We start from the raw sequence: 24,463 nt of genomic DNA on the forward strand, positions 1-24,463 counted from the left end.
AGATAAGAAAAATTACAGAAGTGAGTTAGTTTCATCACAGCTCTGTATCTTATCACAAATAGGAGCAGTTTGCATCACCTTTGCCAGTTCTTTAGGCCTAGATTCAGAAAGCATGTGGAAGCTGAATATTGCTCTCACTAAATACGAGATTAGATGTGTGCCTGAGCCGTCTCTGTAAGAATTCAGATCAAATATTTGCTTTAGGAGAAGTTCAGTGGATGGGCTAAAGCATCCACAACTCCGAACCGCTGCAGCACCACGTTGTGCAGCCATCGCTCCAACAAGATTTCCGTGACCTTTAACGGACAGCTGAGATGGCTTTTTATACCTCCACTGGGGGAAGGGCTTCCCATGACAAATCAAGTGTTTCTTTAGTATATTTTCTCCCACCGTGTTCAGTTTTACGACCAGTATTCCCAAAGCAGCCTTCACCCATTTCTTGGGAAGGCTCCTGCTGCACTCGCAACGCTCCGGGCACAGCAGCGGGTATGCTGGTATGTCAGATTCCCCCAGTTTCTACCAAATCATTTCTGGATTTGCCCCTTCAGTCCCTCATCCTGAAGCCACCAGCAGCCCCCAGTGCACCAGGCTGTGCTTATGCTGCCTGGACGGGGACCATGGCTGAGGCTGTCCCCATCCCAAGCAGCTGTCCCCATCCCAAGCAGCGGATGGTGCCCGGAGTGCAGCCCACGGGCATCTCTGCTGGGACAATCCGCCTTCCCACCCGCAGCCCAGCAGAGCTGAAGGACAGAGCTGGGGTTTGCTGGTGGCCTGCGTCCCCAGGACTGGCATGGTGCACAGATGCTTTGGTCTCCAGCATGAATCCCTGCCTTTTCCTTACTAAAGCCAGGCAGGCTACAGCTCGAGCGTACTACACAAATGCATCCAACTTGGTATCAACCAAATCAAACTGCTAACGTATCCAACACTGCATGAGGAAAATATTCGGTTGGGAATACGAACAAAAAGCTCAATACAGAGCTGTGATAGCTTAAAATTGCCGTTTTCTCTGAACGAAGCACAGACACGACCGTGGGGGTCAGCCTATTATATCTGGTGACGTGACGGCATAACCGGCACTGCTCTCCACCTCCACCAAATTGCCATTTTTAGGAATGAGTGAAGTTAAGAATAGTATAAGAGAAAGATTCAGACATTTTTGCAATGTAAATGAAACGAAGCTTTTCATAAAAGTTAACTGGAAAAGAAAAAAATCTTTCAAAGGAAACGGGTTTGCCATCACGATTATTAGCTTTACCAAGCATCCCAAGCTCAGACAACGCTGCAATCGTAGTGAAGAGCTTTTCCTGCCCAGCTACAATTTGGAAATATACAGGCTTTACCAGGAATAATAATGCTTTTTCACACAACTATCTCAGAGTTCTTCGTAAACACTAATTCCCTAAGTTTTCCTTTACTCTGCCTCTGAAATATGTCATTACCATCACCCGTTTTTATTTACAGGCCACATTTTCCCAGGACTGTCTGCCTCATCAATGTGCACACTGCATGTTTTACGTTGTATTTGGATAAGGTAGGGAAAACATTCTACGTTTTACAGGTGAGAACTGAGACAAATAAATTAATTCGTAAGTAAAGGACTGGTGCCTTCTGGCATTCAGTCCTGTATCTCAGCCCTCTTCTCCCCACCCAAAAATATAAAAGTGTTACTCCTTGACAGGTGCTGAGTTCAAGAAACAGTAAATTCTTTTACCCAGTGTTGATGAAGTCTACCACGTTGGGTCTGGTTCTTGCTTTATTTGACAATTTTCTTCTGTTTCTGTAATATCTGTTGAAAAAGCAGTAATGAATGAAGAAAAAAGGGAAGTTCCCAATCAATTTTGTTGTTATTGCTGTACTCAGTACGTAAAAACCTATGAAAATATGGAAAGCATTAATTTATCCTCTTGAAATATTAACAGTAAATAAAAATATATTCACAACAATCTGATTCTGTGGACATCGCCATATTCATGTCAATATAAAGCAGCCTGGGCTCTTAGAGAACTCTAGTTTTTGAAGAACAGAAATAAAAATTTAAAAGGGTTTTTATACAGCTGAAAGACTCACTGGGCTGGAAAGGTACTTAAACCAAAAAGGAAACACCAACACCACATAATCAGTGAAAAAACATCAGCTACATCACTGTTTTGGCCCTGCCTGCTGCTCTGCAGTCCTTCTCCCTGCTCTGTCAATCCCCAGCACCACTCCTGCCTTCAGCCACCTCCTCAGACACGCGATGCTGGGTGAAGCTTTTCAAACACTCACAGGTTAAGCCTGTAGCTCCTGACTTCAACTGCGTCAGGCATGATCGCTGTTTCACGTTTTTAAAGATGCTCTCTTCCAAAGGTACCTACCAACATCTGAAGCTACTCGTGCTCAAGTCATGCCTTCTGGGTGATTTAGTAAATTAACATTCATTGCCCAAACTCTTGTTTTCACAGCACTGACTATTTTTCAGATTTTTTTCCCATCTGCAGGACTGCTTCTCAACTTGATACAGACTTCCACATTATTTTATATTAATCTGTCCAAACCAAATTTTGACTCTAGCTCATTTTATTTCTTCAACGCACAGTATCACATAGGAAGGCTTTATGATATGCTTAAAAAACCCCAACAAAACAGAGACAGAAATTTTATCTTCTTGGCTGAAGCGTTCATCATCTTTTGATACAATTTTTTGCATTTCCAGGAGACTTCATTACAAAATCTTCACTTTTTTTTGTTCACAGGGATGCTTGGAGGTACATCAAAGAAATCTGGTGCCTGTATAGCACTGCCTATATGACCCGAAGCCTGATCTTGTTCTTTTTATAAACAGAGAATATGATGTTGGAAGGAAATTGGTTTTCCACTGAAGTTGTTTGGAAGATTCAGAGCTAGGGTAATTCATCACTATAAAGCCAAGCCACTTCACGATCATTTTACACATTCCAGCCTAGCTCTGAAGTGATTTGAAGTTCTTTAGCAACTGCATGCCTTTTCTCAAGATCATTCCTCTGGTTACTGGGTCTGAATCCAGTTTGGGATGACAAATCCATACCCATGCTTGTCTGTTTCTTCACAGCCATCACTTTCAAGGCTCATAGCTAGATTTCCTCCGCATGAAGGTACCCAGGAACAACTGTCTCTCTCCATCATCTCACAGTTTCAGCAATCCTGCATACTTATGGCATTACAAAGACATCTGATGTTCCAGATCTTTCAATATCCCTGTATCTTTCAATAACTGTGAGCTTAAAATCTGCAGCTCAGCTCTTCCGTGGCTCTTAACACTCGCCTGTTTTTTGTTTTGACCGCTGCAACAGGATTGATCTATGCTCCAAGAAAGACCTGCTCCCAGCACTGGGAGAACCTGGCCCTGAGCTTCCAGCAGCAGTTCTGGTTGAGCATGTCATCCCAGTGACCTGACAGGGAAACAGGAGCAATGGGCACTGGAAAGGGCATTTCCATGGAAAAGGATACAGAAGAATGGAAACGCTGAGATTTGCTGCTTTCTCTTTTGGAGGGACCCAAGCAGGGTTAGGGAATGAACTCAAGGTGAGAGTTTTCAGATGACAAGCACTGAGGCGCGGCGGCCACCACCCCAGGGCTGTTGGCTACACTGCTGGCACATCAGAAAGCCCCTCCAGGACCAGCTGGCACAAAGGCAGCAGCCTGGCCAACTCGGAGCACCTGCCATCCCCTGTGTCAGCCACGCCAGAGGCAGCCACAGCCACCCCGGGCTGTGCTGACAGGCTGGGACTATAGCAGAGGCAGCATTTAGAGGACCCGAGCCCACAGCAGCCACCAGCATCCCAATTCTCAGGTCAGTCCAGCACTCCTAATGCTCCCAGACCATTGCATGCAATGCATGCAATGCTCCTAATGCTCTGAGACCATGCAAAAGCACAGGGGAGTAAAAGATCTACAGCCTCCTTGGTCTTGCATACATCGACAGCTGAAAAAGATACAGCTCCGGTATGTTCTTGGACAATAGGAAAGTTGGATGTTTTTCAGGGCTTAAGCTCTGAGAAACATCAATACTCCCCTTCCCTGCACAGCACATGCAGGCCAATGTGGCATTCAAAGTTCCTGATGGTGGCAATCGTTTACTTGCATTAATTGTGGAAACTACAGTGTTGAATAACGAGATGCATTGCTCAGGACATGAGCAATCACTCAAAGCCTATATATATAGTAATGACTCACCAAGCAAGAACAACAACTCACAAAACTCCTTTGTAAAATTATTTGAATAATAACTTTTGCTGCAGAGTGTTTTTCACATGATGCATCCTGATATTAATACAGACAAAAAAATGTCCTGGGAACAACTAAAAGCCCTTTTCTGTTTTGACTGACCTGTCTCCTTTAAAAAAAGACGCAACTTTTTTCACAATTACTTAAAAATGTTTGTTGAAAATAGCTGAAGACAAACACTTACCTCCTACAGATACTTCCATTTGGCTTGGTTCAGCTGGCTCTTAAATGAAAAAAAAAAACAAACCAACAGTCAAACGAATATGAGTACAGTTTCAACAATATGAATCAGATAAGCATCTTAGAAAAATTATGGCAATTAAGCTTTCCCTGAAAAAAAAATGCCTAATTTTTTTCTCTTCTCATTAGACTCAAATAGCTTTGTCTGGGAGAAATATGTGTAATATTCTATACAGTCTGCAAAAAAAACCCCACCCAGAATATAGCCAAGTATTTATTATATTACACTACCTAAAACTTTCTCTTCTGACTGAGTTTGGCCCACTGCAGCAGACATATCAAGTCCTGGCAGAACATAACACACACTTGCAGGAAATACATCAAGTTTGGAATGGCTTTACTCAAACCACTTAAATATAAAGCAGTATTTAAAAAAAAAGTCACCCCTTCTGGTTAGAGCACTGTCTTCCACAGTGAGTATGTGTATTTTGGGAGAGAGTGAGAAGGCATGGAATAGGGGGCAAAAAATACGTTTTAATTCCATAATGCTTTTTCTCCCCGCTATGTTGATGGATTATAGATGGCCAGGTGCTGGGCAAGCTCTTCAGCCTCTGTAACACTGTGGGTGAGTGAAGGACAGACAGACTGCAGTGGTTCACTGATCACAGCAGCCGTTCTCCTCCCTCCCACCGCCTCCCACCGCAAACAGAGCAGCTCGTAGTTTCTTTTGTAATTATTTCCGCCATACAAGCATCCCTTACTCTCAAGAGGTTTATTGAACGCTCTCTCTTAGTCTCCTCGTTTCTTTGAGTAACAGTTTATCCAGATAATTGCAAAAGTCTTTCCTGCACTACACCAGTTTGGGAGACACGTTTTTAAAAGATCTGCGAGCATTTACGAACCATACTGCGTCAAATGGAAGTCGCCCAACTACATTCACTTTAGCTACCCATAGCGTAAAGCTAAGTTCTCCATTCACACTAAGACAGGTGACGTGTGTGCGGTCTAGACACAGTCTAGCAGGGGTTACAGAGCTCTGCAGCAGGCAGAAATTCCATCAAGACCCCATTCGAGGTTCTCACATGTTACACAGAGAGATATGCAGCCAAGTGAGGTTTCCATGTGGCTCAGACGCACACAGACTTTGGCTTAAGCAGGTATCAATAAATGGATACTGAGTTTGCTTTATGTATTGCCCCTACTAATCATTCTTCACAGCTCACTCATCATCTGCAAAAATCAAATCAATGAACACGCCAATGACACAGCTTGACAGAAGCAATAGCTCTTTCTATTAATTTATTAATATTTAATAGCTATAAAAGTCACCGTCGAACACCATCTGTCAAAATAAAACGGCTCATCACGAGCAGCGTGTACCCAGGACACGACTACTAGTATCACCTGCCAATAAGATCGAGAACTCCATACCCTACCCCTCCTGCAAGGACATGCATCGCGCTCTGAATCACCTGGTAGTACTGGTGCTGCTGCTGGTGCTGTTGGCGATGCTTCTGCTTCAGCTTTTTCCATCAGCTCTAAGAGTAGACATGATCACTGTTTAACTTCACAATGACAATGGTCCACATGTAACACAAGGGCAATCTTACTTCTTGAATCTGCAAATCCTGAAACTTGCCGCACGAACAGGTTACTGATGCTTGTGATTGAGTTGCAGTTCAGTATTTTTTGTTACAGAAAACACATTCCCTATCTTGCCTGCAAGCACCATAAAACTTCCTTTGAAGTTCCCACATGTTCCTCAGAAGAGGAATAAAGCATCGTACCTATAAGCAGCAGGCTCAGAGCCTTTCAGTCATTGGCCTTGGTGTCTATCAATATCAGATCATTTCCAACATAATTAACGGACACGAACAACAGACAAACCCCACATGTTTAATGGCCAACCTGCTCCCCCAGTGATGGAAGACGGTCGGATTACCTGTGTTGCTCTTACTCAGCCCTTAGCTAGCCTCAGTCCCAACACATGCTGAATAGACAACAGTTTAATAGCTCCTTTCATTTCTAATTGAATTATTTGGAAACGCTATTACACACTTATCTGCCTGGAAGGTCCCCTCTTACAAAGGGGTCCCTTTCCCACCTAAGACGGCGTGCCCGGGACCGGTAAGCATGTCAGTGTGAGTTACTAGCTACAATACCTTCCTGAGGACACCTCGTGCTTGCAGTTCGCAGATCTCAGCACATTAACATACTGGAATATACTGGAATTATTAAAATGGAATATACTGGTGGCTGGATACAAAAGCGGTGATGCCGGTGGCTAAGGCTCAGGCTGGCTCGGGCCAAAGGAATGACAGCAGGTTACCTGCCCTCTGAACTTCTAACCTGACCCTGGCTCAGAGAGAACCCGGCACAAGGGACACAGTAACAGCAGCGTTTCGCAGTTTCGTTTTTTTCTCTTAAAGAAGATCTAAAAAAACAGGTCACAATTATTTTAGGCAACTGAAAATACTACAACTTCTTTTTTTCCAACCCCAAACAATTTCATTAACATGGCCAAGTTGGCCACAGCATTTCAGGTCATTACACTCTGCCTCTCTAAACTGCTACACTTTCGGCAGACTGCAGAATTTTTCACTGGAACACGGTTGTGCAGCTACTGGAAAGTTCTTGCTTATTAACTGACATTGCGGTGGATCCGAACCTAAAATGTAGGCACTCCCATGTCAGTCTGCTGCTCAGTCAAGGTCCTAAATCTCTTTGGGACTCTGCAGCTGAAAAAATACAAAATCAGTATCTTGTGGTTTTGTATCACAGTTCATGTGCTAATCTTACACTGCTCTGTAAATGTACCACGCTGCTCTCAAGTTAATTGCACGTGCATGTTTAGTCAGGGAACCTTCATGAGACACAGACAAGAGTTACACACAGAACTGAACCACCCTGCAGCCTCTGCCACCAAACCCAAAGGTGGAAAACGAATCTGGGTAAGCTACAAGAATACATTTGCCATCAGCGTCTCATAAATACTTACGATTGTTAATCACAAGTCCTGGCAATGGTCTGCAAGAGAAAAAGAAAAGTTTACTGATTCTAAAAGATACTGCACGGGCCTTCCCTCCCAAAGCAGCCTCACCTAACCTTTCGGGACAGAGGTCGTGCTAAAAAACACACAGGGAGTTGGACCAAAGCATAAGGAACCGTCACAGCAGCTCTTGGGCACCCTGGCTTGTGTGCTCGCACTTTGAAAAGGAACATAGACAGAAACATCAAAATCCTTCCCTCGCTCACCACCAGCTAACCAGGGAGTCCCCTCTTCTTCAGAGCCCAACTCGACACCGTGGATCGAGCAAGAGTCCTTTCAGTTAGGACACTTCATGATTAAGGGTTGAGAGTTCAGACCCCTTAGTAAAACATATCTAAGAGATTTCTCTCTTTAAGTATAAACTGAAGCATTCAGACTCCTGTGAAGCAGTCTGCGACTTGAGAAGTCACATAAACTGTTAAATTTGTATTTTCTATCCCTGAACTCCTCCCTAGTATGATTCCAGAGTTTCATCTGTTCTGCTTCATGCATACAAATATACTTTGTATATATGTGTGTATATATATGTCTGCGGAAATAAACACATATAAATGAAATCCACTTATGTTGTAATTGGGCAATATTGTATTTTTAAATATTGTAGATAAACTCATTTTGTAGGGAAAAAACCATTTATCAAAGAGTTTACTTAACTCAGGATGCGTAACATCTGAAATATTAATACTAGTACAAACACTATTTACTGTTAAGAGCCAACAAGCTGTGGACTTGTCTCTCAGAACTTGATCTTACAAATGGGAGAGCAAGGCCCACAGGACTTTAGGACTCACAGATACGAATGGATTGCAACTGCTGTAATACGCCTGTAAATAAAATGCCCTGTGCCATACTCAGTTGGACACATCCTCCAAAGAGTCACCATCTTCACTCATGCTATGAACATCTGGGCTCCATTTGACCTGATCTGGTTTTACCCCAAGGAGCCAACATCTTCCACTATTTAACGATGCGCTGCAACTTCTATTCTTTCCAGTCTCGATTTATTCCAGACACAGGGCTGTCCTCGCGACATCTGTACAATCTGATCAGTGGCAACCACTTACCGAATGACAGTAAATTTGATAAACTCCGCTGATTCCAAAATCTTCCTCATGGAGCTAATTTCCAGATAACTGGGAGCTTTGAACGCCACGCCAGGAGGCATCCCATCCACCACCACACACCCAGGATTGACAGTGATCTTTCTGTACGGGACTTTCACAGGGAAATTCACACCAGTGGCTTCACCTAAGTGAAAGAGGTCATGGGTCATGCTTATTTTCAAGTCTACATAGTTATTATTACCTTGAAAATAAAGTCCTCAGACAATTAAGAAACTAAATGCAAATCCAAACTTTCTATTGGGTCTGAAACTAGGAAAATTCATGTAACAAGGAAACCATTACAGTGTTGGAAATAGGATGAGCTGGATTCTGCTCATCAACATCACTACAAGAGCTACAACTCCAGCTCTGGCAGCTCAGCAAATAAAGAACCCATGTTCTGTGTTTACTAAGAAAAGGTACAGAACGGGGTATCTAAGGAAACAGCTAGATGGAGGAAAAAAAGAAGCATCTCCTGCAATGCCATGAAAGCAATTCAGCACAGCCCTAGCGAGGGAATTTCAGACCAAGAAACTCAGGTCATTATTGCTGTACAATGCAAATAGAAAGTAAAAAAGAAAACTATACACAGCAAAAAGACTGAGCTGCATTTTTAAAACTACTCTAGTTCCAAGTATTAAGAGGTCAGGACTATGAAGCCCTAAGAAGAATCATGGACTGCCAGCACAGTAAGTATTCCATCCCTGTTTACACAGAAAAAAACAGAAAGGGAGTGGGGGGTGATGACATAACACAATCTATACTCTTAGGATTTTTTGTTTAAAACACCAAACAACCTACATTGCTTATAAAAGATGCTTTTTGAAGTCGAAGTACAACATTCATATACAGTTCTCAAGTTCGTTCATTTTAATGATCAGAGATATATCATCCACTGCGATGATTCAGTAATGTCAACACCAACAACATTAACTGCATTCACACCCATGTAAAAACAGGGAGGAAGAAGCAATTACCAAATTTCCGGCTAAAAAGATCATTTACTTGCTCTCTCAATTGTCTGGCCTTTTCTACTTTTGACAGTCGCTCGCTTTCATCATCTGGAAGAAATTGTTAGAAGAGCATCAGCATCAAGCAGACTCCCCCCCTCCCCAAAGCTTGTTTACTGTTGCATATTTACTCAAAGCAGGTACACCCCAGTGCCTCAAACCAGGAGCTGTCTTTGTTCCTAGCTTTAGCAGCAACACAGAATTGTAGAAATATGCAAAAAGAGCTGGTGATTAAAAAATCCTAGAATGGTTTGGGCTGGAAGGGACCTTAAAGTTCACCCAGTTCCAACCCCCCTGCCATGGGCAGGGACACCTTCCACAGAGCAGGCTGCTCCCAGCCCCATCCCACCTGGCCTTGATGGGATGAATCCTTCCAGGGATGAATCCAGATTTACTGCCTAGAGATGATTTTGTAAACTGACATCTAAAATCACAAATTATATTTTCTTACAGTACGTGTAACGGTAAATAATGTATAAAAGCCAAGTGACCATTCAATAGGTGGCCACAGCATGCAACGTTCCTGTTTCTAATCAACATGATACATGCCTAAGAAAGACAATGCAGTTCAGTCTGCATGGTTATGTGATTCAGCCCAAGCACCAAACTCCTGAAGTTGCCAAGAAAATTGCAAATCAATATTTAATTTATTGCATGAGAAAAAAGGGAACAATGTGGATACTTCTGAACTAAGGGTTGGACCAAGACTATTATAGACCTGTCACTGAACAGATATTAATGAGTGCTAGAAAATATTTAACATCTCAGCAAAAACCAGAATGGTAAATTATGTTCTTTGTTGATAGTACTTGTATTTCAGCGAGCCAGCTTGACTGCTGGAAAAACTTCATCAGACTAAAGAAATGTCACCAAGGATATAAGCACAAAAAGCATGATGTGACCCCAGGCAATGACATACCTGGTATAGTCACTTGAATGATGTTCAGATCTTCAACCCCTGCGGCCGTGTTCACCACTGTGTTTGTTGTGGTGCTTGCTGTATTGGCTATGTTAGATGAATTATTTTTTCCTAAAAAGGAGAGGACTGATTTAAAAAACAATTGTAGACAGCCCCAAATCTTGAATGGCTCATGAAGAAAATATTCCAAAATAACAGGTATTAGCAAAGTTTTCAATGTGGACCCAGTTCCATTTTCACAATGGGAGCAGCTTCCAATGAGACATACTTATTGAAGGTACATGCTCCAATCCAAGAGAAAGAGCTAGATGAAAGATATTAAATCTTTACCTAGCTGGGTTTCTAAAAAGATTGTTATTAAAAGGAAAACAAAAAAAGAGTATATGGAGCGTGTATTTTGGTATTTTTATTAACAGGAAAATCATAGCACTTGCAGTTAACTCAGTAACACCTACCGTGCATTCACAAAAGAAACCCCTTACAGTTATATTTCTGAATATGTATTGTGCCACACTGTCCAGTGGCACAACATAGCCAAGTTCAAGTAACTCTGCAGAGTTTTGCCAACCCATAGTAAGAGACAATGATATGACTCAAAACACTTCATCCCTGACCTGCCTGACACAATATTTTCTACTGCTTTTCTGCACTCCTGTCTGTGGAGGACTTGTCATTTAGATGATCTATGCATTAGAAGCAAATAATTTATCTCTAGACCTGAATTACTTCTGCAAATCACACATTCCTTGTTACATTTTGAGAAAAGGTAGTAAAGAACACATTAGAGGCATGATTATTATGAATAACTTGAAAAATTTAACACTCCTTTGCTAAAGTTATATTTAACTGTAATGGGCAAGTGCTTTCCCCATTGTTAAAAAACAAGAAGCAAACAAACCAACCACAATGTAGAACGAATCTTTCAGGAGTTCATTAACACCGTGCAGCTCTCCTGATCTGGATTTAATCCTTGAAAGAGACTGTTATGTAGAACATTAAGCAGTTGCAAAACTCACTTTGGGGGCTTCTAGCAGAACATTCCTTAATAGCTGCCTCAAACATCTCAGGCCTGCAAACAGATTGAACATTTAATGTACAATTAAAAAAAAATTACATTAATTGGCATTAAAGAAAATGCAATTTTCTAATATTAATCTATCAAAGGCAGGAACCAAGTGACAGCCTCTCAGCCAAACAGCCAGACAAGAACGCCATGGTCGGGAGGCTCCCCAACTGCTCTTGCCACTGTTTCTGCACTGGCACACAGGTATCTAAACCTATTCCAGACAAGAAAAATAAGTTCTTACAATGCCCAATTATATGAATCTCCACTTCTCAGCTCCTGGTACCCTCCCAGCAACTTTTATGAGTAACCCGTAAGAGCTCCATGCGGTAGGAACTAAACCAGTGGTGCAATAACTGAAATGGGCTAAAAAATCTGGACTTGCTCTTCCTCCCAAAATAGGTTGTGAGCATCTTTCAGAACAGAACGATTACTGTATCCTGCTCCTCCTCTACAAGAGCTTTCTGACCATTTCCTCCTTTACTAAAAATACTCCAGTGTGTACTTTACAGGGTAATTCAGCAATTTGGCAACCCAGTTTCATTTTTTGTTCTACATCTCAGTTCTCATGGAATAGATTATCAGAGAGAGACGGGAGTCTTACTTTTTAATAATGAATTTTATCTTGGATTTGTTTCTCAGGATCTTCTCTAGTCTTGGAATTCCAAAAGTAGAAGGTCGGCGGAATGGCACCCCCTCGGGCAATCCTTCCACGTAGAAAACCTCCGGGAAGGATTCAAACAATGCAAAGGGCACCTTCACCGGTTCGGTCAGCCCCAGTGCTTCCCCTGAAATGCAACCCAGCAAATAAGCTACCAGCTAGGCAACTGGTGTGTGTATAAAAAGGAAAACCTTAGGTATGAATGGTATAGAATAGCTGGCACGTACATACTGGACTAGGTGGAACCAGCAGGCTTTGCCTCTCTTGGTGACAGCTATGAGTAAGCAGGAAGGAAATGAAACACAGCCTCACACATAACTCATTCTGCTGCAAGTCTGATCATAATTTGCCGTGGAAAGTTAGTAATTTGCCGGCAGCTCATGCCACTGGCTTGGTCTGCACACAAGACTATCCCATTTGTACCCTGCTTTGTTACAGGCAATGCATTCTGTCGCTGTCTCTTCTACAGAGCAGCATCAAGGGCAGGTGCGACTAGAGATCTTGTTCCAAAAGCTGCACTCAGAAGGAATTCGGAGAAGTCATTAGCTTCCCAACAGCCTGCACTAGAAGCGCGAGGATATGATGGAGCATCTCTCCAGGTACCACCCACAACGTATCGAGTCATGCAGAGGCTGAACTCATGCAAACTTCCATTCATAAGCAGTGAAGAAAACTTAAAAAGATGCGCCAGGATGTGGAATCCCCGCGTCTCTGGGTCATTAAAGCAGCGGTAATCCGACCACAACTTCTCCATTTCCAAACCCAAATCAAATAACCAGTGGAAACGTGACACAATTGCAAGCAACCTACATGAGAATGAGCTCAAAGGAGAAATGCCTAGAGCACACAAGGATTGCAGGACCTTCGGAATAAACACATGAACGCCTCTCTCACACATCTTTACTGTACGTTCGTAAGAAAGACAGCGCAGTAAAAAAGAATCAATACACTTACCACATTTTTCATTAAAAAGATTTTCGACTTTCTGCTTTAAGTCAGTAATTTTGGCATTCCACGCTTCTGCCAGGAGGAAATCGGAAAATTAAAGCAACACTTCCACAATGAATCAGTCCTTGAAGAAGACTTTAATAAACGTTTAATAAATTATTATGCTTGATAACTGATTTACTATAACAGTAAGACATGCAAAATGGCTTTCATCCTGCAAACGGCACCAAAACATGCTGCTGCAGTCTAAACCCATATCCACATCAAGCCTCATTTTCCCGAAGCTTTGAAAGATACTGCTACTAGGTAAAGCAAGGGCAATTAAAATTGAAACCCAAGAGCGATCCACATTTACAGCAGCAGACAGCATCAAATTTAGTCATCTGAAGCAGCACCCAAAACAGCAGCAGAAAGTTCTTCAGACGTTCAGCGCCACAGCCCCGCAACACACACCACTGTCCTGAGAGCTATAAACTCCATCTATATAGTTTCAGCTTCAGTGGGTAAGATTAAATCTCCATCTAGCCAGGCATTTTGTTCCTGACAGCAACCCGCAGCAATTCCTAAACCGGTTTACCCTTGGCTGCAGGTAAGTGGTCCATAGCTGGTCTACAAAACTAAAAACTCAGTTGAAAAGTTTAAAAAAGTTGCAGGTGGTTGTTTTTTTTTTTAAAAAAAAAAGCTTAGGTGTAGCAATAACAAGAAAGTCAAGAAACCTGCAACAGCTCTGCATAGGACTGCTGCCCATGCCAACAGGAGCCGTCATACCCAACCAGTACTGTATATTCACGCTAAACTGGCTCAGTGGGAGTAAAGAACTCCTTTGTTTCACATTTTATGACTATATGGCTAAAGAACAAGCACGGGAGACAAACACGATAAAGCAAAAAACAAACTCCCATATAAATATAAGCAAATAAACTCTGAAGGTCGGGGTGCTAAAAAACCAGTTTCAGGAGACTGGGGGAACTGCTTACAGTCACCCTGAACACAGCCACTCGGCTTCCAGTCCTCCCTGGCTTCTCCTTCACTGATTTTTTTCCAGAGCTGGGGACATCCATAAGGGTGATCTTGCAAAATCAGCTCGGATAGGTCACGGCTTACTGGTTTGTTAAATCCTTCCTAGTTCCTATGGGCCACCTGGGTGTCTCTGCACAGTGGTGCTCAACATTTCACGTTTGTGGAGCGTTTCTTAAGCTTCTGCACCATGACAGACCTGGACTGGGTTGATGCACGCTGGGGGTGCTGTGCACCAACAGGTCCCTCAGGGGTCTGCAGCACCGTGAAACAACAGAGCAGCAAAAGCCTGAAGGGACTGAGTTTGAACCCAGGTTAGTGAGACCCAATGGACCTGTGCTGCACTTGTGCAGCCACCTCTATACATCAGCCAGGATTTCTCCGACGTAGATTATTCTACATGATGAAGAACTGAACATGCACGAAAACAAGAACTTCTGTCATCCACTAACTGTAGAATAAAACATGAATTCCAGATCTCTCCGTTATGTCATCACCAGAAATTTCAACACCAACATTAACAGAAAGCACGTGAGTGAATTCCCACAACATTTACCGAATGAAAACTCTCTTCCTCGCGGCTTGAAGCTCATATTGGACCCATTGGTTTGAGAATTAGTTCGAACATCTGTTGTTTGTGGTTTATTTGGACCTGTAGGAAGACATTATATATATACCTGCAGCGAGCAGAAGCAAGCATCATAGAAAAAGAACAACACATCAAACTTGAACAGTAGAGAAAACTTCACTTCTGAATTACAAGTGGAATAAAAAAAAACCTTAAGAAGTTCCTCTAGCGCAGTATTTTAAGCATATTTTAAGTATTTTAAGCCAGTCATCTGCTCAGGACCACACCAGATCCCACATCTCTGCTTGGAATAACATGCCCAAGCAGGCTGTCAGACGCCAACATAGAAAAATGAAAAATCAGCCTGTTTCTATATTAAAGCATATCTGAACCCCTGAAACAAAACTGAGTTTGCTACATGAGGTGCATGTGTAAGTTAATTACGGACTGTGAAAATGGGGAACAGAAAGCATGAGAAGAATAGAAGAACATTAGAAGAGTATTTAATGATATTTCTTCCATACCTTCGTCGACAGTAACTTCAATCTCTGGGACCTTTGAATTGCCTGCAGGACTTCGTGACCTTTTTGAACTCTTTGGACTCATTGCTGGAAGTGAACATAATACAAGGTGTAACAGGCAAACCCTCTGTAACGTATATCCTGCACAGCTAATGAAAAAGCAGCTGTATTCTGAAAATCCTGGCAGACTGAGGGATCACTTGTGTCTGTACAAGTACACAAAATCTGAACAACATGGTGATGCTCAGCCTTAAAAAGCAGGCATCACACCCAAATTTTCACTCCACTAATTCAGAACACAAGACTTTGTTGTTTCCAAGTGTGAGGGACAGCTTTGGTACCACTTATTATCTAAATAATACCTAAATCTAAATAATACCGCTAAATATCTAAATATCAAAATTATTGACTTCTGAAATTTTTATAGACCACTTGAAAGATTTCCTTTTTCATTCTTTTCTTACAAAACTTCATTGTTATAGCTGTAAACTGAAGTATGTAAGTTAAATATGGTTTGGGCCATTAAAAGCAAAATAAAAATGGTCAAAAAAGGGGTAAATTCAATTTCCTGTATTAGAACAGCCTAAAGTAAAAAGTAAATAAATTTACGTTTTGAGTAACTTTTTCAAATAATAGCAGACTTAGAGGCTACTATGCTAGATCAGTTTAAATAATGCCTTTTGTTTGCAAACCCCTACTTTTCAACCACAGTTGAACCAATTATGAATTGATGGCAGCAAATAACACTTAATTGTTTACCTTTAGTGTTTATTTTACTAGCCAGCCCTGGAGGCAAATAGGAAGTGACAAGCTCAGGCCTAGAAGTCGAACAGAACACAACCAGTTACACACGCCAGACAAACAACACAGCAAAAATGTTACCGATTTCTCGGAATTCGGCTGAGTTCCAATTTACGTACTATCAGCTTTCTATAATCAAGTTCTCCTAGAAGCATGGGTGACTCCCCAAGGACAATAAACACAAAAAAAGTTAGAAAATGTAAAGCTACGTTTTCTACTCCGTAATTTTTCTTCTGGGATTAATTCAAGCATAAAAATAGAGAAAAAGAAGGAAAAAAGCTGACAGTTAACAAGGTTATTTCCCCCCCTAGATCCTTGATGCATGAAACACGCAATTTATACATCTCTGCAAGTTTAATAAGGAAGGTTTATCCTTTTACAAGATAAAACACACGTGTAAAACGTTCTTTCTGTTTCATGGAAACAGAATTTAGTTAGCATTTCAAGTCGCCGGGAAGAAACTCAAATTAACTTCAAAATCAGGAGTAAAAATAACTGAATTACAAACATACTTTTTAACAACAAATTTGATTTTGCCACTCTCACGGATAATTCTTTCAAGGCGTGGAATTCCAAACCATGTGGGACTCCGGAACGGGATTCCTTCTGGCAAGCCTTCGACGTACAGGTACTCAGGGTTTGATTCAAATACAGGATAGGGAACTTTCACTGCCTCTGAAAGCCCCAGAGCTTGGGCTGAAAATAAAGATTTAAGGATAGTTTACACACTCAAATGGGTGGTATTTTACCTCAAGTGATTTTAAGAAGCTTGGCTGAGAGAAGCTCTGCTACTCAGAGATAATAAAAAACTCCCAAGAGATATACTTAAATAGATTTTCTGTTATTTTCTGTAGAATAACTGCGAATGGTCCATCTGGTTACAGATAATATGGAAGCCTGCAGTGCCGAGTATTTTGTTCTGAGAATGTTTTCCTTCGAAAAGCTTTTTGTGCACATATCATCATCTCTTGCCACACAACTAGAAAAACCACGGCCTAGGATGTTATAAAGTCATTTATGCCAGTTATGGGCAAGAGTCAGTAAAAAGTAGGTAAGAGGAGTCAGGACTTCTGTATCTGCCCTAGTACATTTCTGACATTTAAACAAGCCCAGTAAAATTTAAAACCCCTTTTACAGATGACTTTTTAAACTCACCGAACTTCATATTAAAGATCTCTTCCACTTGCTTCCTTAGCTTTGTGATCCTGATGTTCCAGTCTTCTTTCACTGAAAACCAGGAATGGATACACGTCAGAGCATTACCCAGTTCTACACAAGGGGCACTCAAACGCATTTCTTTCCATGCCAGAACTTGTAAACTATCAACACAATCACATAAGGACACACAATGAGTAATGATTATTAATGGCAGCTTAAATGACAACACGCAATTCCCTCTACATAATGGAAAATCTGTTTCAACGGAGTTACAAATATCAAACATCAGCCCAAGTGGGACAACTTGTTCTTCAGAGCCTTTAGACACAGGAAGAAATCATTCTAGTGGCTCTTAAAAAGATGGAATTAATTAATCATAGTGCATAAGAATAACACTGTTTAGAAAAGAAGATGAGGATTCAAAGAGTGCTTTGCTAAACATCTCCATTAGCATTAAAAAAAATCATCTTCAGTCCTGTTCTCTATTGTAAATAAGTGCCAATTATAGGAGCACTAGCCAGAGCAGACAAATTGTAGTTTACGTAGCCAAGAAAGGACACTAGCGGTGATAAAACCCACTTCTTTTCTAAGGAACAGCATCATAATTCATTATTTTTCATCATAACCCACAAATAACAATTAACTGCTACCAAGCTAAAACCATTCAGAGCTGTGGAAAGCAGGCATGAAGGATGCGATACAGAATTTTTTTGTTTCTGAATCATATTTTTGACTAAGAGACTACCTGACCTTGTTTATTTCTAGCTTCTTATATTTTCAAGGCAAGATGTGTTAGCACCTTTTTTGCAATCTGGCCTACCAATTTGAGAGATTTCACAGGCATTGAACACCTGCATGTATGTTTATACCTAATTCATTTATATACCATTATATATACAATATACCAAATTCTGCATTGCAGTCTTACTGCCAAAGGAACTCAATTGACTAATTTACTTTAAAAAAAATTTAAAATGTTTAGAGTTTTAGAATGGTTTGGGTTGGAAGGGTCCTTGAAGATCACTTTGTTCCAACCCCCCACCACGGGCAGGGACACCCCCCACCAGCCCAGGCTGCTCCCAGCCCCGTCCAGCCTGGCCTTGGGCACTGCCAGGGATCTGGGCATCTCATCATCCTCACAGTGAAGAATTTCTTCCCAAGAGCTGATGTAAATCTCCCCTCTTCCAGCTGAAAGACATTCCCCCTTGTGCTATTGCTACATGCCCTTGCAAGAACCCTGCTCCAGCTTCCCTGCTGGCCCCTTTGGGTACTGGGAGCTGCAATAAGGGCTTCCCGGAGCCGCCTCTTCCCCAGTGCTCCCAGCATGTCTCCATAGCAGAGGGGCTTCAACCCTCTGAGCATCCCCGTGGCCTCCTCCGGACCCTCTCTCACGTTCCCTGCCCTCCATGTGCCAGCGCTGGGCTCAGTGCTGCCGGGGGGGCTGCCCACAGCCCAGCCCACGTGCTGCTCGCAGGTTGTCTGTTGGTGTTTACTTTGCAACAGAATAATATTTTGCTTTAAAAAAGGCCTAACATTCTTTAGCAACATAAAATTTGCAGCCGCAGTGAGAACCCCTGCTGGGTTTGCCAGTGTGACACCAAACCCTGCACCCGGCAGGTGATGCAGGCACTGGTTAACACCGGGCTCGCCTGCAAGTCGGTGAAAAATCTGATGGAAGTCACTAGGGCAAAAAAAGAAATGTTATTCCCAACATTCAGACAGGCTGAGTGTTAAGAATCATGACCACTGTGTGTCAGTTCTTTCCCAAGGAGGGTTTTCTCAGCTGTCCTTTTACTGCTGTCACTGGCACCCGCTGTTATTACTGCATTGTCAAACTGCCAGTTATATTGTCAAATTTGACGACAGTCAGGGTTTTGGCAACAAAACAAAGAAAAAAAACCAAAAACCCCCGATGCTGCCTTTTCCTTCTGCTCACACTGAACACGGTCTTTTCTACTGAGCTACCCTCTTGCTGAATAGGAGCCTTTTCCTAAAATCCAAACAAAATCCACAGTATGTGGTGATAAGACGACTACTGATTACATGACTATTAAACCATATTCCTTCCTTTTTTTTTTTTGCTGCAGCGAGCTCAACACAGTTATCTCCTACAGCTGCAGTTTGTTTATCCAGCGAGATGAGTGCGGGGAAATACCCCGGCAGCGCTGGATCTCACTGGATCAAACAGATCCACACTCCTAGAAAAACCTAATGAGATCTGCGCGATGTGCTTCTGCAGTGAGAAAGTGCCGGCACAGTCCAACCCAGACCACTCACAAATAAAACTCAATCTGATTCTTCTCCTGGGTTAAAGGCACTTCACACTTCCAAGAAGCCAGGACAATTCCTGGCCAGCAGAAACCTGACGTGAGCCCAGAGGCGCTGCAAAGGGTGCCAGGGCTCCAGGGCGCTGCTCCGGACCAGGGGAGCAGCTCCAGCTCGGAGCAGGACCCGTTCCAGTCATCCAAAGCCAGCTGCACTGCACCAGCAAGCTGCCCGCCTTCCCAACCATCAGTTAATTCTTTTCACATCAGCACACCCATGCAGCACCGTTAATTCTTGGAAAAGGTTGCACTGACCCACGTGTGTTTCCCCACCAAACCCTTCCATTCCCACCTGGACATGGCGATGTCCTACTTGGGGTCTTCGACATGGGATGAATAACTTCGGTCGAAGTGAGCGTTAGCAGCTCTGGCCTGCAACCAAAAAACAAATCATCTGCCCCATCTTTGACACAAATTACATACTGCTGCCTATCATGACACGCAGCGCAAATTTTGGGGTTTTCTGTTGTGTATTTCACACCACAAAGGTGCCTTGGAAGACTTGTCTGGATTGCAAATACCCACTTCATAATGCAGAATATTTAATCTACTTAATATTTCATCTTCAATATTTATATTTATTATAACATATTTAACTATTTAATATTTAATCGACGTAAGTAGAGGCTGAATGCTTCGCGACTTAACAAAACCAAGTGCTTGCTTACACCAAGGGTGATCGTTTGGCCTCTTTCTTAAAAAACTGAACATGTTTACACATTAAAACAAACAACTTACCTTTTGATCACAAATTTTATCCTGTTGCTCACTTGAATTATTTTTTCCAGGCGAGGGATTCCATACCAGGAAGGACTCCTGAAGGGGATGTTCTCTGGCAGCCCTTCAACGTACAGGTCAGTAGGGTGGGCTTCGAATTTCTGGTATGGAACAGCTTTCGGCTCTGTGCTCCCCAAGGCTTCGGCTGTTGGAACAAAATACACCCAGTGACGGGGCAGTAGGGCCATCAAACTGAATTAAAAACCAGCCAAGCTAACAGTTCTTCAGGCTGTTGTCATCGTCACCCCAGCGCCTGGGACAACGCAAGGTACCTACAGCCAGCAGGGTCCAAGTCTCAGCACATCAAACCCGTAATGACCGACCCTGCTGCACCATGCTGCTGCTGCTGAAGACCACTAGGTTCCTCGCTGGGGCATCATACGGAGGTTTTATCCAAGTTTTTCATCTATTTTTTATAGATCTGTATTTATCTATCTCATGGTGCAATTTTCTTCTAGCTCTTAAGCAGCTGATTCTTTTTTTACATCTGAGAGAACATAAAAATGTCCTAATACTAATTTTAATGATACTGCAATGGATATAAATAAAGAAACAGTTGTTTTATTCACCATCAAAGGAAAAAAAAATCCAAATAGGAAGGAACTGAGAGCAATTAGAAGAGCTGCACATAAAAGACATATATATTTAACTATGAACTTGCCTTGCTGTATAAACAGTAGACTAATACACTCTTTTTCACTCAGCTGCCAGGATGTTAAATATTTGAAAAAGCTGATCAAAGGTCTCATTCATGTAGATGTTCAAAAGGAACAGCGAAAACAACTTTCAAGAAATACAGAGACATAAAAGAAAAGAAAACAATAATAGTGTTCTCACCAAACTTTTTACAGAAGAGTTGATCTACCATCTTTCTCAGTTTGGTGATCCTGGCATACCACTCCTCTTTCACTGTATTTGAGCATGACACAGAACAAAAACAACATTCCCTAATTATTTTGGTTATATTTTCAGTCATTCAGTTTATAGCATGCATAACCATCCTGCATTCTCAGGTAACCCAGAAAATACTACGTGGAAGAAGTATGGCTTCAACTCAGAACTACAAAAATTAATTATAAAAAAATGACAAAATATTAAAACGGTATAAAAATTCCATTGAACCAGTGACATCACTCTTGCTACAAAATACATACAGTGCGTTGGCATGAGGAACTGCAAAGCTTCCATCATCCGCCTCCAATCTGTAGATCCCATTTGCAGATACGATTGGGTTTTTGCCAGCTTCCTTTTCTAAAAAAATTATCCTGATACTCAGTGCAGAATTTGGTATGCAGATGGGATGAACACTTGCCTTCAAGGAATTTTCAAAGCACTGACAACCCCAAAGCAAGCTTTTACAACGGGTGCACACAGCAGTTTGCTCCTTGCTGTATATTCACGCTGAACTTCCAGCATCCGTTTCTCCCAGTTTGTGGGCAATACTTTTTAAATGGAGATGCATAACTGCACCCAGTGACTCTAGGGATTTTGTCATTCTTGAGATGACAAGCAGCTTAGTTCCAACTCTCCAAAATGCTTCCTGGACACCACCTAAGGCATCAGTTAAGTTGTCATTTAGATACAGAACCTAACACATGGCAGCTATGCAGATTGGCATATCCTGGTCAATAAACTAGATTAAACACAGTTTTTCCATCATTTTATCACTTGAGCATCTTTGTTTATTGGCTGATACCCACACAGCTTTGGAGTTCACGAGACACAGTTTTGCACCTGAGGATGGCCATGAGCCTGGGTTCTGCTCCTCTGGCACAGCAGCAGAGCACAACGGCAATGTTAGTGCTGTCACCTGTGGCAGCGGGAATGGTGACAGCTTTTGTTTTTGTTTGCCCATGTGTGCTCATCATTTGGGACTGCAACCGGTACCCCCTGCTCCCAACCCCGGGTGACACGGTGAGCATAACTAATGTCAGTTTGCAAGGCAAGCAGCCATTCCCTGAGACTGAGCGGGTCACGTATCCGTTCCCTTCCCCTCATCCTCAGGTCCCACGGACCAAGCAAACCAAACAGATTGAAATTTCTTCTTTCCCTCTCTACCAGCCTCAAGGTTCCTGTGCACCAGGCCAACTGCTCCCTTCCTCACCGGCCTGGAAGGTCCCAGGCACCTGGCCAGCCCGGTGGTGGGGATGTCCCCAGCACGGAGCTGGGAAGCATAACAGCACGCAGAGCATCATCCCGAAAATCAAGCAGTTCCAAGTCCTACAGGGGAGCTCAGACCAAAGCTGCTGGCGGCCACGGAGACCTGTGGCCCCTTCGTGGCCAGGGACACCTCCACCATCTTCTGCTTCCTCCAAGGGTTGAGCGACTCTTCTTCTTTTATATAGTTTTTGAGTCTAGATTGTGATTGTTGTACTGATACAAGATCTGACCCAATCTGCAGAGGGTCCAGGTGATTAGAAACCATATGTTAAGTTGTATTATGAATTCTGTATTACACTACTCATAGATTGTGCTGTCTTGATTCTGCTTGTATAAATCCTGTGCCATTCCAATCATAAATTCTATGCTATACTAATTGTAATATATATGCTATACTAATTGTAATATCCTGTTATAAAAAATAAAACTTTAATTGTAACTGTCATTTACTGCAATGGTCATTCTGCAAGGATCCCTAAAAGAACCTGTCGGTCCCCTCAGTGCCAGGTGACAGGGATCAAAGGGCATAGAGAAATCACTTTTTTCTTCTGAATGTCTTTGTTGCCATCAAGTGGAAGCTCATCAGTCAGACAAGATCCTGGAGAGCTGCGATGCTGGGGGTTTAGACAGCATACAAGAAGCATCCTCTGCTCTGGGCTGGACCATCCTCACTGGCACCTGCTCACACTCCTCCTCCCCTTTCCTGAGCCAAACCATCGCTCCATCACTTTGTCTTGGAGCCAATATCAGCCACCTCAGGGCTTCAGGGCTGAGGCTATTTCATAAACCTTCCTGACCAGCCTGCTTCCCATAGGAATGTGAATGAAAACCATCTTTCTTCCAGCAGCCCAAATACAGCCCCCACCCCCACCCCATGCCTCCCCGCTGGGGGGGACAAGCTGGCAGGGCAAGGGACAGAGCAGGACGCTGGACACGGAGCCGCAGGGAGCCCAGAGCAGAGGCTGGTGCTCCATCGCTCTCCTTCCCGAGATGGCAGCAGAGGAGACTGGGAGCTACTGGGAAAGGGGGAATCCAAGCAGCGAGAAAAGCAAACCGCGGGAAAGGAGGCTCAGACAGCTGCTGCCTTCTGAGCTGTGTCCCCAGGATACTATCAACGGCTTCCACAGACGGTCTCTCCTCTCCAAAATAACGCAGAGGGCACACAGGAATATAGGATCAGTACCAGTGAGTGAGACAAGCAACATAAAGTGACTGTTCATAACACTGCCATAAAAATGGGTTACCACTAGTCTTCTCAGCTGCAGGGGTTTTACGGGGTATGTAACGTATCTGCTTTGTCTTCATAATCAGTATAGCCATATTCAATACAACAGAAAACAACAGAGAAAAGGGACTAATTAAAAAAACCCACATAAACTTAACATAAAAGTTAAGTTTAAGACTCAGTCGTTAGCCTACCTACTATTTTTGTAGTCAGATTTGGTGCTCGAAGGAACAGCAGATTATTAAGACTCAAGGCACAAGGTTAACTGATACTGCAGGAAAAGTTTAATTCCTACACACGTGTTAAAGTGACGTCCTTATGACATAATTTCTCAGCTTAATTTAGATCCTTAACATTCACTTTAAGTACAGTCTTTGACACACTTTTTACAGCAGAAGACTATGAGTATATAATACAACACAATGGTGCTGCAGTAGTGCAGATACTGCCTTTTATATGCTTGTGTCTCTGTCTGAACTAAGAATTTCTCTGGAATTACTTAAAATTCACAGTTGAACCAGGCTCAGGTTGCCAGTTAGAAATTTTGGGGCTGGGAGCAACTTGTTTGTGTTGGTTCAGGCATACAAGCTTTCAACACTTTGCTTAATTGGACAATTAAAAAACCACCCTGAAGTCCAAGAGACAGTAGAATGCAACTCAAGAGAAAAACAAGCCCAGGAAAGTAATTTACCCCCTAATGCCCATACAAAGGCACAACTCTTTCGAAACTTGAT

At 42.5% G+C, this 24,463-nt stretch overlaps 1 protein-coding gene across 4 annotated transcripts in view; it reads right to left on the minus strand.

Moving 5' to 3' along the window:
- Nucleotides 1–24,463, minus strand: part of GTF2I (general transcription factor IIi) — a 78,279-nt gene that overhangs the window by 545 nt on the left and 53,271 nt on the right. For 3 of the 4 annotated variants that reach the window (XM_055714154.1, XM_055714148.1, XM_055714168.1), the window contains 18 exons: nt 21,182–21,253; nt 20,306–20,489; nt 19,860–19,939; nt 17,241–17,312; nt 16,598–16,781; nt 16,044–16,102; nt 15,288–15,371; nt 14,752–14,847; nt 13,185–13,250; nt 12,174–12,357; nt 11,523–11,575; nt 10,507–10,617; nt 9,555–9,638; nt 8,539–8,722; nt 7,424–7,452; nt 5,898–5,963; nt 4,430–4,468; nt 1,715–1,789 (listed from right to left, as the gene is read on the minus strand). In XM_055714154.1, coding sequence (XP_055570129.1) covers nt 1,731–1,789; nt 4,430–4,468; nt 5,898–5,963; nt 7,424–7,452; nt 8,539–8,722; nt 9,555–9,638; nt 10,507–10,617; nt 11,523–11,575; nt 12,174–12,357; nt 13,185–13,250; nt 14,752–14,847; nt 15,288–15,371; nt 16,044–16,102; nt 16,598–16,781; nt 17,241–17,312; nt 19,860–19,939; nt 20,306–20,489; nt 21,182–21,253 — 1,706 coding nt within the window. In that variant the 3' untranslated portion in view covers nt 1,715–1,730. Of the gene's footprint in view, nt 1–1,714; nt 1,790–4,429; nt 4,469–5,897; nt 6,860–7,423; nt 7,453–8,538; nt 8,723–9,554; nt 9,639–10,506; nt 10,618–11,522; nt 11,576–12,173; nt 12,358–13,184; nt 13,251–14,751; nt 14,848–15,287; nt 15,372–16,043; nt 16,103–16,597; nt 16,782–17,240; nt 17,313–19,859; nt 19,940–20,305; nt 20,490–21,181; nt 21,254–24,463 lie in introns of those variants that run through there. The other variant, XR_008732816.1, reaches the window with a different exon arrangement.

This window comes from Falco cherrug, chromosome 1 (assembly GCF_023634085.1).
Source record: "Falco cherrug isolate bFalChe1 chromosome 1, bFalChe1.pri, whole genome shotgun sequence".
Lineage (NCBI taxonomy): Eukaryota > Metazoa > Chordata > Aves > Falconiformes > Falconidae > Falco > Falco cherrug.